Below are 16,439 nucleotides of genomic sequence, written 5' to 3' on the forward strand. Positions count from 1 at the left end.
GAACGGAAGAATTGATTGGTCATTGGGTCTAAGAAACATGGAAAAGGAGTAAGAAACAGAGGGAGAAGTGGGACAAGCTTGATTTAAAAATGAAACCCCAACTGCTGTGTAGGGGTTTTGCACGTTTTTTTTTCTTTTAAGATAATCTGTATTTCCAATTAGATGTTATGAACATTGGTGATTAGGAATATTGCTTTCTGTTGTCAAGCAGAAATCAGTAAAGCGTTACAATCTAAGTACAAGTTAGGATGGTTGGTACATGATTTCAGCATTTGGAAGTGTGCTCAGGTAAAATTCAAATCAAACTTCTTCCTCGTTCTTGAATGCTTATCTTCCATATTGAATTCAGCCATGTTTGAAGACACAATTATTTGGACATTTCACAGTCAGCTAATATAATGGTTTTTAAATGAATTAAACATTCATTAATGTATGAATTTATATTTATTTTGCCATTCTGTATTGCAGCTGCTAAATTAATATAGCTTACTTGAGATTACATTAGTAACAGATAATTAATTTTTAATTTTTATATTTTATTTCAAGGAAACTCAAGCATAACTAACATTTAAACTGCCACCCCACTGTCCTTATTGAATTGTTACTCCATCCTGTAGAATAGGAGGGCAGTGACAGATTCCATAAAGTTAAAGGGATGGGGTGGAATTGACCAATGTGGGCAAATAGCCCCTCCTCTCCCATCATATAAAGGGAACAAGAGTAAGATCTGTTATTATTATTGTTGCTGAAAATGCACTATATTTTCATCACATTACAGAGTTGAGTTCAGTATCTCCAGGAGGAAAGTGACAACTTTCCTTGTCCTGATCTAGTGCTTTAAAGATGCCAAGGACAATGCAGGAGAGCTCATGCAACGGAAGGAACCTCAGTGGGCAGCTACTTTAATCTTCCAGTTTCCCTAATTGACGAATTGAGGCCCAGAGAGTGAGAGTGAGTTTCCCAGGGTTTCAGAGTGAAGCAGTCAGAACCCATTTCCAGTTGAAGAGACCTGAGAGGGTCCATGGGGCTGAAGGGAGGAGAGGAAAGGGGTCCAGAGAGCGCTGGCAGATCTGGAAAGCCAGAGTGGGTCTGAATGTGTCCTTGGAGCCAAGAAGAGGGGCCACAGCAAGTAGGAAGGGCTGGAGCCAGGGATTTGAAGAGGCAATGAGAAGTGGAGAAAGAGGGTACCCGGGAAAGTTGGAGGAGTCAAGGCTCAAAACCAGCTCTTGTTAGTGTCGAGACAGTTGTCAAGTGTCCTTGAGGGTGGTGCCTTTGAGGGCAGGCTTCAAGACGTGTTAGATGTGAGGCAGATGGAGACCAGATGGCCTGACAGCCCAGCACTGCATCCCATGATCATATCATCCCTGACCTAACCTTGCAGGAATGCTGGGCTTGGTCACTGTCGACTCCACGTTGTCATTTTACATTGAGGAAGCAAGGGGCTGACACAGCCCACAGCTTGCCTGATGCCATACATTACATCAGCTTTTTCAGGGTGCATTCTCTGCTCTTTTAGGTTTGAACAACATAACTTATAAACACATTATTTTGTCTTCCCCAGACCAGAGGATATGTTTATGCTTAAAGATAAGTGCTGTGATATATAACAGCACATTATTACCTTCATTTCAAATTTTAATAAGAGATTACTTAAGTGACACATTTTACATTTCCTACAATAAAGATACCTGTCTTTGAAATTAGTAAAATAAGATTAATGAGATAAGAAAAACAAATAAGGCATCAAGGTGGGTTGCTTCTGGAAAGCATGACTTTGGATATATGGTGTCTACTCTGCATTTTATGTGGTTGAAAACTGTTTTAGTAATTAATACATTTTATATTTTAGAGTAGTTTTAGATTCACGGCAACCTTGAATGGAAGGTGCAGGGATTTCCCATATACTCCCTTCCCCACCATAGTCTCCCTCATTATCACAGTGGCACATTTGTTACAATTGATGGACCCACACTGACACAGCATCATTCCGAGTCCACAGTTCACATTGGGCTTCGCTCTTGGTGTTGTCATTCTATGGGTTAGGACAAGCGTATAATGACATACATCCAGTGTTACAGTATCACACACAGGGTTTTACTGCCTGAAAAATCCTCTGTGCTCTGCCCATTCATCTCTCCCACGCCTCTAGCCCCTAGCAACCACGGATCTTTTTACTGTCTCCATAGTTTTTGTCTTTTCCAGCACGTCATTGAGTTGAAATCATACAATATGTAGCCTTTTCAGATGGGCTTCTTTCACTTAGTAATATGCTGGAACTGTTTTTTCCCTTCCTTCCTTCCTTCCTTTTTTCAGACAGAGTCTCGCTCTGTCGCCCAGGCTGGAGTGCAGTGGTGCGACCTCAGTTCATTGCAACCTCTACCTCCTGGGTTCAAGCAATTCTCCTGCCTCAGCCTCCTGAGTAGCTGGGATTACAGGTGCCTGCCACCATGCCCGGTTAATTTTTGTATTTTTAGTAGAGATGGGGTTTTACCACATTGGCCAGGATGGTCTCGATCTCCTGACCTCGTGATCTGCCCACCACGGCCTCCCAAAGTGCTGGGATTACAGGCGTGAGCCACCGTGCCTGGCTCAGAACTTTTTATAAAGGACTTTTGAGAAACAATTTATTATTCATAATTTAAGAGTCAGGATAACATTTTTTTTCTAACTAAAAAAAGATTTTATTTCTTATAAAAATGTATTTTATTTTCTGTCATGACCAAGCATCTAGGAGGTACAAAGCCCTGTGCTAGGTGCCACAATGACAGGAAGGCAGTGATAAGAAAATTTGCCCGTGGCAGATCTTGTGCAGATGGATTTATCGTGCGGTGGGAGGTGAGCACACAGGCATCTGCGCAGCAGGGAGGGGAGGGGCTTTGCTCAGCCTGGGAAAGGTGGGTGTCTGGAGGCAGAACTCTAAAAGATACGTAGGTTCAGGAAGGGAGAGTGATGCCTTGTATCTGATGGCCTTGAGGAGACAGGAGGGACATAGGGCATGAGTGCAGAGAGGTGGAGGCACCTGAGGCTGTGGAAAGACATTGGATGCAACATGGAGCCTTTGCACGGATTCCTGTAGCGGGGGATCTCCTTTGAGGAAGAGCCTTGTGGATCAGAGCGTAAGGCAGATTGGAAGGGTGAGGTGGGAGTGGGACTGTTAGAGCACAGCAGTTTCCTGGGCGTGATCTATGGGTGCTGGACAGACGCACAGATGGAGAGACATTGGGAGGTCACGCTGAGCAGATGGGGAGGTTGGTTGGCTGTGAGGACCAGGGAGAGGAGAGTCATGACTGGCTTCCAGGAAGTGACTTGTGAGGCATGGGGCATGGAGAAGACCACACATAGACAGTGTGTAATTCATCCTTCAAACTGGGGCACTTTTGAGAATGACAGAGGGCACTGTTCATAACCATGCAAGAATAGGTGAAAAGCAAGTCTGTCCTGGGCAAACTGGGGTGAATGGGTACCCCACTTGTAGGGGATACAGGGAAAGGAGCCAGTTTGAGGAGGCAGAGATAATTAATATTTACAAAATCAATTAGGCCCAGAAAAGCAAAATCTTTATTTTATTACATTTGGAACTCAAAAGGCACAGCTTTACCCTCATCATCTGAATGTTCATCTTGATGATTTCAGAAATGTTTAGGAATTTGTATCACTTTGAATCTTTAAAAAGTGATTTTGTGAGAGTGGCTAGTTCAGGAGAGGACTGTCTATTAATTATTTCTCTGTGTGTTTCCTCTGGCAGAAAACCCTTCCTGGACCAAGGACATTTTGTGTGCTACTCTGAGTTGCAAGCGAAGTGGGATAAGGCATCTCATTTTATCTGCTATACAAGGGGTCATTTTGGCACGGGACCACTTCCAGGTTTGTCATCTTTAATATTTCAGAGAATTTCATGTTCATGACTGTTGGCCCTTGCAAGGCAGTCCAGTTATTCAAACTTGCTGCTTCATTCTTATAACTACAGCAATGGTGTCATACACAGTCTTGTTGCAAGCTGGGCTTGCAGAATGACTGCTCACCCTTCCTCCCTCTTGGCCTCTCCCAGTGGTGTGCTGGGTTGAGTGGCACTGAGTTGTGAGAGCTGATTGTTAAATTTTCAGGAATTTTGCAAGCTGGTTGTTAAACATAGATGTCATCATTATAAATAAATTATATAAACTTATGATGAAATAAATCATGTTAGAAACACAAGTAATAATTACTCAAGATTCATCACTTCCTAATTATTTTAGTATGTTTTACTGTTATCTCTCTTCCTGAGATGATTTGCTTTTGTTGTATCCACATGATGGAAATACTATGTAGTCTTGTGCTAAGTTCAGTTCTTCCCATCTCTACGTTTAATGACGTTATGGTGGCAGCTTGAACTGGGCCATGCAGGAGCATTTGCACCATGGAAACTGGCAAGTGCTCCAAATCAGAATTTTTTTTTTCTGGAGAGTTAGTTTTTAAATATTTACCAGCCCAACACTGGCTCTAACTCATTGAATACACTGGCTAGTACCAAAAATTGATGGCTGAATGGGAACCAGCGTAGCAATTTCCTTTTTATTAAATTGGACACATGCCCAATAGGCTCCCATGCAGGGTCTCCAACTATAGCTGAATCAGACAATGTGTCTCTTATTTGGGCCCCACTCCTTTGTCCTAGAATTAAAGACCCCTGGGCCCCTAGGTAGGCCTGATCCCCCTGACAAGCTTGGACAATGGTGATGTCCTTCCAACAATGCAGTGAAGACCTGTCTCTCTTCTAGTTCCGGTTCTGAATGTTGTTTCTTGCTTTTGTGATCCATATTATCTGTGAGTATGAGATTATCACAGAAAGCAGAGAAATAGATGATGCCGAGAGAGATGAGAGATAGCCATGCCAGACTCCCACAGCATGGCAAGGGTGTCGAATGCCATGCCTTGGTGAAGTGTCAGGAGGGAGTGAGAGCTGCGGATCCCTAATCAATGTCTTGTGGCCTTTGGAGGAGTGGTGCCTGTCAGCAGGAAGCCCTGAGCAGTCCCTAGCAATGATTGACTTTACAACCCCAAATTCACATTGATTTTTTTAGAACATCAAATTCTTATTTCCAGGTTGTGCAGATCTTTGTCAGGTATTAAATGTGGACACAAGAAAAATAAAAGCCCCACAGACAATTTTTTTTTTTTTTTTGTTTTGAAATGGAGTCTTGCCCTGTTGCCTGGGCTGGAGTGCAATGGTGCAATCTCGGCTCACTGCAACCTCTGCCTCCCAGGTTCAAGTGATTCTTCTGCCTCAGCCTCTTGAGTAGCTGGGATTACAGGTGCCAGCCAGCACGCCTGGCTAATTTTTTGTATTTTTTGGTAGAGATGGGGTTTCACTATGTTGGCCAGGCTGGTCTTGAACTGCTGATCTCGTGATCTGCCCACCTCGACCTCCCAAAGTGCTGGGATTACAGGCATGAGCCACCACGCCCGGCCCCTCACAGACAATTTTTTAGTGATGAGTGAAGGTTATAATAATAAAATAGTCAAGAGACTCCAGCTTTCAAAGCAACTGACTCAAAGACTGTATTTATAGTTCAAATTGTTATATGATTGTCAACAAGTCTGGCTGGTAACAGTTGAGTTAGTTTTGATAAGGAGCAGAAGTTCCTGTCTTTAATGACAAAAATAGTATGTTTCTTATCTCAGGATGCAAAGCTTTTAAGATGGATCTGTGGTTTCAAGGGCTTCAAGTATGTGAGACTTTTAGAAATATAAATCTTTTTCAGGCTGTGGGATATGAAGTCGCCAACAGAGATGGGCAAAAAGCACAATGCCATTTGCTAGTTTTCAGTATCTAAATAAATATTTTAAATATAGTTTTCTCAGTAGCAACATGGAATTCCCATTTAGAGAGAAAGTTTCAGCTGATTGAATCGATATGACAAAAGTTTGGGGCTGTCAACTCCTTACCCTCTTCCACCCTTTGTTCCAAATAGTAGAAAGTAGCAATAAGGAAATGAATGGGGCAGAAATTAAATTTCAAAAATGATAGCAAGTGCCCACTGTATTTCCTGGGATAAGCTGAGTTGGAGAATGCAGCTGGAACTTCAAGTTGGGTGGGGGCTTCCTACTGCCTCTCTAGATCTAGACCTTTGGGTCCACCTGTATACACTTATCCAGTGTTTCTTGATTCTAGGCCTGATCTAGCTGGAGAAGGAGAGTCTGATAGGTGCTGCCTTTTCCACGTGGTGGTTTTACCTGATCCCAAAAGTATAGCCTGATGAATTTCAATCTCAACTTTGGCCTAGATGCTTCTGCTTACGTGGAGCTTGGTACACCTGTGCTGAAGAAACTTGGAATTTTTCTTCCAGTAGTCCTTGCTACTGGGGTAGAATGTGCACTTTTCTACTTTATAATCCCCTCTATGTCAAAATTATTATTTTATTAAATTTAAGAATAACATCCATAGCAGGAATATTATAAATGCATTGAATGAAAATTAATTTGCATGCAGTTACAAATTACGAACTAGAGGTTCTTTGCTATAAGGGAATACTCCATGGCAGAGCCCTCATGCAGTGGGTTTAATTCAATCTATGTTCTCAGGAGTGAGTTGGCCCCTAAGGGGATACTCACCTGTATCTATTGTTCTGACCTAGTTGTATTTCTGCATTGATATGCTACAAAAAGGGATCTCTTTGGAGCAAGGAGAATACCGAGCCTGTGAAATGCCTGGGTGAGAGAATTGGAGAAGGTTTAGAGAGCTTCACACTCAGGAAAAAAAAAAAAAAAAAAAAGAGAAAAGAAAAAAAAGCAGAGTGTGAAAGTCCAAGGGCTTCTATGCATGTTATTAGAAATGTGCATGTAGCTTGGAGTCTTGAGGCTGGACCTAGACATCTCTCTGCCTTGCAGATGCTCTTCCTGAGTTTGCTACCATCCTTTTTCTTTCTGCTTCGCTGTGGTGACATTCAGACATCAGACAATAAATGGGGTCTGTGCACATTAGGGGCAGTGGGTGGGTGAAGGCTGGAGGAGGCTGTGTCTCTTCTGGTAGAGCAGTCAGCGGAAACCTAAGTGAAGAAAGGAAAGAAGTCTGTACCCTTGAGCCCTGTCACACGATAGAAAATGGAGACGGGCTTGAGCTGAGCACTCCCTGTCAAGACCCCTTCAGGTGTTACTCACACAATGCAGGGGTTCAGTTGCTTGGTGGGTATCAACCCAATGACCACAACCAAGGAGGATTTAACAATGAGATTTAAGTAAGGAGAACACCAGGGATGGTTCCGAAAGTAGTGCCTCTGAGCTGGGGACGGGTTAGGTTTTATAAACATCGTGTAATGAGGATTTGATTGACTGGATCCTGCCATGGGTGATGCCAGAGCTCAATCCAGTTGGATCCTGGATCCTGCCATGCAATGTCCGCTTCTTAATTCAATCCCCGCTCCTCAGTCCGAGCACTCCAGCTCCCCCTGTGGTTGCACACTAGTTCATCCAGGCATGCTCGGGTTATGTGACCTGAGGGTCCATGGCAACTGAAAAACTACTCACAACTTTGTTACGTAAAAGTTGAACCAGATTGGCCTGGTGCGGCTAACATAGACAGCAGACACCACTCCACCTGCCCAGTCCGTCAACCTCCACATGCGGAATCTTACTCCTCACCTCCGGCTTCTGAGCCCGGCATTGACACAGACTCAGCCACGCCCATCCCCACGTCACTCAGCTCCCGGCACTTTCCCTGGGCTCCTCTTGCATCCTTGACCGACTGTCTCCAATTCCACACCTGGCTCCTCTATGTGGCAGAAGGACCCAGGCTGTCTCCAGACCCTTTCTGTTCTCAGTCTGTGCTCACATGCTAGGGAATCTTATGCAGATTCATTTGCAACCTAAAAATCCCAGTTACTTCCTGACAACTTCCAAATTTCCTTCTCCAGCCAACACCTCGCTGACCTTCATGCTCATGTGTTCAGCTGCATTCCCACTCAGATGTCAAACAGGCCCCTCAACTTTACTCATCTGAAAAAAACCTCTTCATCTTTCCATGTAATTTTTCCCACCCCTGGTGTTCTTTCCCTCAGATGCCAGGGACAACAACCTTGGCATGCTTGTTTAGTCTTTCTTCTTCTTATTATTTTTTTCAGTTAGAAAACTCTCCCTTCTACCTTCCAAATGTTTCCCTGATCTGGCCATGTTCCACCACCTCCACCAGCACCTTTCAGATATGAGCCAGCTCTCCCTTCCTCCTCCCCTTGCCTCTATCCCTAATTCGGTAGCCAGAGTGATCCTTCCAAAACATCATCAGATGGTGTTACTCCTTTGCTGAGAGTGTCCAGCGTCTTCCAGTCTTATTTGGAATAAGTGTCCGATTTCTAAGGGAGGCCACTGCTAGGTCCTGCTGTCTGGGTGGCATATCTCTCCTTCTGCCCTCCCCGGCACTCTCTTCTACACCTCGCTCACTCCTTTGCACCCACCTCAGGGCCTTTGCACTTGCTGCTCCCACACCTGCAGTGTGCTTCCCTAATGATGATAAGGAGGGTTGTACACCTTCCTCTTGCACCTCCAGCACTGCCCCCACCCCTGCCTTATTTTCCTCCAGGTCACCTGTGACATGCTGACCAGTTTGCCCCTACAGCTGTCTGCTGGTAGTGTTCCTGCACTGGGGTGTGAACCTCATGGAGGTAGGGGTTTTGTCTCCTGTGTTCACAGCTCTCAGTCCAGCACCTAGCCTGGGGTGTGGCACTTGGCAGGTGCTCCATAAGTATTTTTTGAATGAATGAATGAATAGTCCTATAGGATTTCTGTTCAAGTTCCACTCCCAAATCACTTGGGAAGAAAAGAAACTTATAAAATGAATGACAATAATAGATGAATTAGAGTCAAGAACTTGCATGCTTTGTAATAATCTATTGGCTGGTTTAGTTCCCCCCACAGTGAGATTTTGTGGTTTGGTTGAGGTGGTGGTGACAGTGGCATGAGTGCTCTGATCATGGATTAATGTTCATCATTTCCTGAGAAGTCTTCAGCTCCCCCCTCCCACACTAAATCTACCTCAGCTCTGCTGGGAGGCTCCATCTCAGGGCGGCCTCCAGAGCTCAGCTCCCAACCTTGACTTTTCAGCAGTCTTCACATTTCCTTGGAACATATGTTTGTGAGCTTCCTCTGGCCACTTGAATGATTCATGATTTTCCTTTGCAAGAGAAATTGACAGTGGTTTTGAAAAAAATATTCAAAGTTTTATTTCGACAGAAATATTATCTAAGTGTTGACCTACATATGATACCTTCCCATAATTGGTGCAACCTGGAACTATGCTTCCAATATCAGTAAGAATATGTTGATATAAATAAAATGTGATGAAGCAAATAAATTCTGATGATGTAAAATAAAGTATTTATGGTAGAATAGCTGTGACTAGGGAAAGTGTATAGATTCATGTGTATGTTTATAGACATAGATGTTATATGTTTGTGGTGTTTTCCGGGTTATTTTAAATATTATATTACCTATATTTGTCATTTAATTCCACATATGGTGTTTTGCATTTTGTCAATTAATAGGTATTATTCTAAAAGGTTTTTTTTTGGCAAAATGATTGGTCGTTTAAAAAACTGATTGTTTCTAGGAAGATGCTGATAAGATGTCCATGAAATCTTAGAGGTGGGGGTTGGAGATGCGGAGAGTGGGGACCTACTTCTGGAGTCTTTCCAGATGTTCCCCAGAGTCTTAGGAGCCTCTCCACCTGCAGTGGACAGAACAGGAGCCTCCCAGGCTGCACTGCTGACCTTCAGAGCACGGCAAATCCAGGTTTTATCCACCTCACATATGAACAGCCACATATGATTTCTTTCTAATCATTGTGTTTGTGGCTGTGAATTTTGAAAAGCCTCAAGTTTCTTTAAATTTTTTTTCATTTTCATATTTATTTTTTAATAGTATATATTTGAAGTGTACAACATGATGTTTTGATAAACATACAAAGTGAATTGATTACTACAAACAAATGAGCATATCTGTCATCTCAGAGTTATCTTTGTGTGTCGTGCGTGTGTGTTAAGAGTACCTAAAATCTACTTTCTTAGCAGATTTCCAGTATGTAGTACAATATTAGCAACTATAATCCTCATGCTGTATATTAATTCTCTAGATGTGTTCATTCTACATAACTGTAACTTTATACCCCTTGACCAACATCTTCATTCCTCCCAAGTTCATTCCTGGTAACCACCACTCTATGCTTTGTTTCTATGGATTTGACTTTTAAAAAGTTTGACTCTACATGTAAATGAGATCCTGTAATAGTTTTCTTTTTGTGGCTGACTTACATCACTTTGCATATCTTCTGGGTTCATCCATGTTGCTGCCAGTGGCATAATTTCCTTCTTTTTACAGCTGAATAATATTTTATTGTATGTAATGTCACATTTTCTCTATTCATTCATCTCTTTAGAAACATTTTGGCTGATTCTATATCTTGGCTTTTGTGAATAATGTAAATATCTCTTTGGGACATAATTTCATTTCCTTTGGCTTTATACCCAGAAGTGGGATTTCTGGATCATATGGTAGTTCCATTTTTAATATTTTGAGGAATCTTCATACTGTTTTCCATAATGGCTGTCCAATTTGCATTTCCACCAACAGGGCACAAGGTTTCCCTTTCCTGCACACCCTTACCAACACTCGTTATTTCTTGTCTTTTTGATAACAGCCATCCTAACAGGTATGAGGTAATAGCTCATCGTGGTTGATTTGCATTTTCCTGATGATTAGTGAAATTGAGCACCTTTTCTTTTACCTGTTTGCCATTTTGATGTCTTCTTTGGATAAGTGTCTGTTCAGGTTCTTTGACCATTTTTTAAATTGAGTTATTTGTTTTTCTGCTATTGAATTGTGTGTGTTCCTAGGAACAGAGCTTCAGGAAGTTAAGAGCCAGGTGATTTGGTGGAGAATTGCATGTTCTCTGCTGTGTGTTCAAGAACAAGCTGTCTTGCTTGGCTGGCTAACAGCAGAGCCAGGAGTAAAATCTGGGCTTCTGTATTTCCACAGCCAAGGGCTCTTTCTACTACTCTGCAATGCACAGAAGCAACTGACATGATTGTTCTCTGTGTTTCCTGAGACTAATGAGAATAAATTAAAATCTTACAAATAAGTATGTGTGTTTCTAACCTATATCATTGCTATGTTTCTAGGAAATTGAAAAGATATGGTCCTCGCCGAATCAGCTAAATTGTGAAAGTCTTAGCAAGAATCTTTCTAGCACCTTGGAGAGCTTCAAGAGCAGCTTGGAAAATGCCACTGGCCAGGACTGCACAAGCCAGCCGAGGCTGGAGACGGTGCAGCAGCACTTGTACATGTATGCTCTGATATTCTTTCATGCCCTCCCCAGTACTTCCATTCATAGAGAGGATGTCTAGGACTCTTTAAAATGTGAATTTCAGACAGTAGTCTGTATAATATACTCTTAATGTACATATTAATATGTATTTTCCAAACATCAAAGTTTTCCGTGACAATTTTTGAGTGGTAAAATGTAACAGCAGCATTAATCAGAAGGCTAACTTTATTGGCGATAAAGATATTAGATATAAGAATGTAATCCACAACGCTTGGTGGCAAATGCCTGTAATCCCCTCTAATGGGAGGCTGATGTGGGAGAATCGCTTGAGGCTAGGAATTTGAGACCAACCTGGGCAACATAGCAAGACCCTGTCTCTAAAAAATAAAAGCAACAACAACAAAAAAATTAGCAGGATTTGGTGCTGTGCATTTATGGTCCCAAACACATAGGAGGCTGAGGCAGGAGGGTTGCTTGACCCCAGGAGTTCAAGGCTGCAGTGAGCAGTGATTGTGCTATTGCACTCCAGCCTGGCTGACAGATAAAGGGCCTGTCTCATAAATTAAATAAATAAATGAATAAATTTCTGTTTGAACAGCAAATATTTTTGTTTTCTTTTCTTTTTTTTTTTTTTTGAGACGGAGTCTCGCTCTGTTGCCCAGGCTGGAGTGCAGTGGCGCGATCTCGGCTCACTGCAAGCTCCACCTCCCGGGTTCACGCCATTCTCCCTCCTCAGCCTCCTGAGTAGCTGGGACTACAGGCACCCGCCACCACGCCCGGCTAATTTTGTTTTTTTATTTTTAGTAGAGATGGGGTTTCACCGTGTTAGCCAGGATGGTCTCCATCTCCTGACCTCATGATCCGCCCCCTTCGGCCTCCCAAAGTGCTGGGATTACAGGCTGAGCCACCGCACCCAGTCACAAATATTTTTCAAATTACCTTCATGTTTGATCAGTTTTGCTTAGTGTTCTGAAAGTGTAAAGCACCAGAAGGGGAAATAAGGAACTTTGAATTCTGCAAATGACTTTTTCACTGAAAGAATGATGTTCATCTGACCCTGGCTATCCTAATTTCTCATACGTTCCATGATCTATCCTATCTATTCTTTTCACAGTTGTGAAAAGCCATTTATTATGCATCCTCATTCCCCTGGTTCATCTCGCTTGGCAGGAGCTCTGAGAAAGAAATACTGGAGTGTGGGTAGTATTAATGGGTATTCACATACAGATGGTGTCGGGAGACATGTGGGTCTAATTGTTGCAGGAACTTTATGGAAATGTGATCTTGTTATCCAGTCCATCTCTTGGGAGCTGAGGCAGTATTATTCATTCCAACACTGTTTCTGATGTTTTAGCTTGCCTAATTTAGCTTTAATTTTCTGCCATTTTAGGTTGGCCAAAAGCCTTGAGGAAACTTGGTCATCAGGGAATCCCATCATGACTTTTCTCAGCAATTTCACAGTAACTGAGGGTAAGTATGTGGTTTTCCAAGTTTGCTTGATTAAAAATTAAATTTAGTTTCTCATGCAAATATATTATTAAAATAAAACATACAACAGAAAATTTATGCTATATGTGATACATAATCATTTAGAACTTGGCTGGTCTGATGTATTTGGCATTTATAAAGAAAGTCCTGAAATCCTAGGGTACCATATTGAAGCAGAGGAACAAAGAGAAGCTTCTGTGGTCTGGATTTTGCTCTGGCCTTACCTCCTCGGACAAGCAATTGATGTCTGTGTGTCTCTGTTTCCTTGGCTGTTCACTCTGTCAACTCATGAAGCTTCTTGTAGCATTAACATGCCATGTCTGAAGAATTCTGGCAAATACTTAAATGATCCTTCTCTTCTTAAAAAAGTGAGATGAGTAGATGCATGTATACAAGTGAGTTTCTTATAGCACTTGGTTACTGCTCCCTAAGAAGAAGCTTTTTCTTTCTTTCTTTTTTTTTGTCTCGCTCTGTCACCCAGCTGGAGTACAGTGACGTGATCTCAGCTCACTGCAACCTCCGCCTCCTGGGTTCAAGCGATTCTCCTGTCTCAGCCTCCTGAGTAGCTGGGATTACAGGGATGTGCCACCATGCCCGGCTATTTTTTTTTTTTTTGTATTTTTAGTAGAGACAGGGTTTCACCATGTTGGTCAGGCTGGTCTCGAACTCCTGACCTTGTGATCTGCCCACCTCGGCCTCCCAAAGTTCTGGGATTACAGGTGTGAGCCACCACACCCAGCCAGAAGAAACTCTTTCTAAAGTAAATGTTCTTAAAACATACAGGCCTTAGAGAGAGTAGATCAGTAACCAGAAAATACCACAGAACCTGGCATTTTGGTTTATTGTCATATAAATTATTTAAGTTATTCCCAGGGGAGTAAGATATGACTTTATTTAGTGATTTATGGGTTGAATGGTGTGAAAGAAACTATCCTACCCAGGTTGTAATATCAAATTTTGTTTTCACAGTCAGTAATGATCTAAACCTTTATTATATAAATTTCTTATTTTCCTTACTTTGCAGATGTAAAAATAAAAGATTTGATGAAGAATATCACCAAGTTGACTGAGGAGCTTCGCTCTTCCATCCAAATCTCGAATGAGACTATCCATAGCATTCTAGAAGCAAATATTTCCCACTCCAAGGTGTGGTGCTGTTTCTTGTCTGTCTGTTTTGCTCATGGAAGGAGCCTTAGCCTGAAGTCACTGGCACTGTGTCGTCCTTTCTTCCTTCTTGCCTTCCTCTCCTTTGGCTAGTGGAGTGGGTTGCTGCACGAATGATATAATTGGTGGCAGAAAGGAAACAAGAGAACAAGCAAGGAACCAAAGGGTGTCATTGTCCCATGCCAAAATCTTAGGGTTTTTAATTCCATAATGTTTTCTTTATTTGGAGTTAGAACAAAGTTGGTGATTATTTATTCTGTTGATTTCCAGCCCTGATGCATGACACCTGGGAAGGGTCTCGGCTTGATTCAGCAGGTGTTGCAAAATTCTTAAAATACCCAAAACCAAAAACAGCTAAAAATATCTAAGAATCAACTGTGACTTCCTCTGAGTGGAGAGTGACTGGGCACAGTCTGACTGTGTGCTACCGTAGTGAATCACTGTGAAAGCAAATGAGTAATGGCAGGCTGTGTCATCTCCAAGCTGAAAAATGTGATAAAACAATCAAAGAGCTACTGCAACAAACCAAGGGATGAGTAACACATACTGGCCACATGGGGTATTGTTTCTCTGTGGAAAAGGGGAACGGGGACATCTCATGTTTTCCACAGCAGATATCACCTGGATCCTTAGCAGGAGATTTTCTGAGACAGCTTTCAGCACTTCTAGTTGGGGTTTTACCTTCCTGTACAGAGAACCTTCCAGAAGTAGTAACCGTGGAGCTGACTCATAAGTGAACGTTGCAATTGACCATCAACTGGGCCCCAACACACGTTTAATTTCATGTCAATTCTGGTTAATTGGGGCTTATTGCAAGCTTGACGGGTGGACTAATGAAGAATTAATCTAAATTAAAAAGAGATTAGAAGCTGGGAAACCAAAATTCAAATGACAGTGTCACCAAGTTACTTATAATAAGGCACTTAGTATTTATCTTCAAGGAAAAATGTCAAATTCAGCTTATTAAACATGCAAGAGCCAAGGAAAGCAGGGGGCAGTGCTGAAATTGTCTCTTCCCTACCTCGCATGATGCCTTACAGAGAAACAATGATTTTTGGTTTAAAATCTTTAGTTATTGAAATGAGTAACAGGGGAAAGAAGCAGTGGCTGGAGTAATTGGAGCAGCTACCTGGGAATGTTTTAAGACCAGGGTCAGATTAGCTAACTTCTGGGGTCCCTTTCAAATTCAGTTTTATGATACTTTTTGGGTTTGGGCTCAACTGTTTTTGATGACCACCGCCTGATGAAACGAGTGGCCACTGGGTGTCACTGCTGTTCTATTATGGGAGGGCTGTGCACAGAGAAGGCTCCTGTGGTGATGTGGTATTGTCTTGTGTAGACAGTTCTGCAGTGCTTTTTTTGCACTCTGTGTATCTTTCTCTACCTCTTTGTCAGTATGAATCATTATGATCACCTAAACAGCTGGACAGTTAAGTGATTGGGAGGAGTATTTAAAAAGTTGCATTCTTGCGTTTCAAATAAGTAATGAGATTATTTGCTTTGATGGTTAAGTATATCCATAAATGCACATGTATCTACAGATCCTAGGCAAGGAATTCACATTAGGTTAGGAGGTGACACTTTGGATACTTGTTTTTTCTAGATTGTCAGGTTTTTAGCAGCACCATATTATTTCTAGTATCCTTTTTCTTATCTTTCTTCCTGGGCTTCTCTACCATAGCTTTAGTCAGTTTGCAAATAATCACATCAGATTCTTAGTCCAGCCTGTTGGTGGCCTGCAGGGAATACTCTTCAGTGGTGCTAAAGCCCTGGCAAAATTGCAGAAATCTTCATTCATTCATTTCTTCCTTTATTCACTTAGGATGTTTCTGCATGACAGGCATGGTCCCAAAAACTTGGGCTCAAAGCCCGTGCTCCAAGGGAGCCAATGTTCTGTGGGGGATGACACAGTAAATATGCAAACAAATGAAGGTCAGTGTTAAGAGACCGGAAAGTTCTATGATGCAAATAGAACACAACAATGAGAACAGGTGGTCCCTGGAAGCCTCCCTGAATCGGTGAAGATGGATGTCAGACTGGAATGATGATCTGCATATGAAGAGCTATATGAGAGTCACAGAGCTGGGGCATTTCTGTCAAAAGACCAGAGACAGGAGTGAGCAGAAGGAGGCAAATGCAGCAGATGCATGGATACCATCTCATTTTTCTTTCCTGCCCTCTTCCCTGGCTGCAGAGAACCTGCCATGGGCACCCACCCATGGGAATTTCCTTTTTCTTGCAGAGCTCTATTCTCTAATATCAGCATCACCCAATTAAAACCACAAATCACAGGGGCTTGCTGGACACTGGAGCCCATCTAGCTCAGCCTTCTGTCCTGGGTTTGGATCCTGTCCACCTGCCCTGTGAAGCACCCATCCACTTCATGCTGTGTTCCTATGTTTTAGGCCCATGTTCAAATCAACAATGACTTCCTTCTTTGTGTTGGGCCAAATTTTTATTCTTTTAAAATTAGCAATGAGGTCAAAGTGTCAGGACC

The 16,439-nt window shown here is 42.3% G+C and overlaps 1 protein-coding gene across 1 annotated transcript in view; it reads left to right on the forward strand.

Annotated features, from left to right (window-relative positions):
* The window catches only part of ABCA13 (ATP binding cassette subfamily A member 13), a 471,542-nt gene that overhangs the window by 110,791 nt on the left and 344,312 nt on the right, over nt 1-16,439 (forward strand). Inside the window, 4 exon segments of the mRNA XM_031013046.3 lie at nt 3,746-3,864; nt 11,145-11,308; nt 12,681-12,760; nt 13,803-13,924. Coding sequence (XP_030868906.2) covers nt 3,746-3,864; nt 11,145-11,308; nt 12,681-12,760; nt 13,803-13,924 — 485 coding nt within the window.

This window comes from Gorilla gorilla, chromosome 6 (assembly GCF_029281585.2).
Source record: "Gorilla gorilla gorilla isolate KB3781 chromosome 6, NHGRI_mGorGor1-v2.1_pri, whole genome shotgun sequence".
Lineage (NCBI taxonomy): Eukaryota > Metazoa > Chordata > Mammalia > Primates > Hominidae > Gorilla > Gorilla gorilla.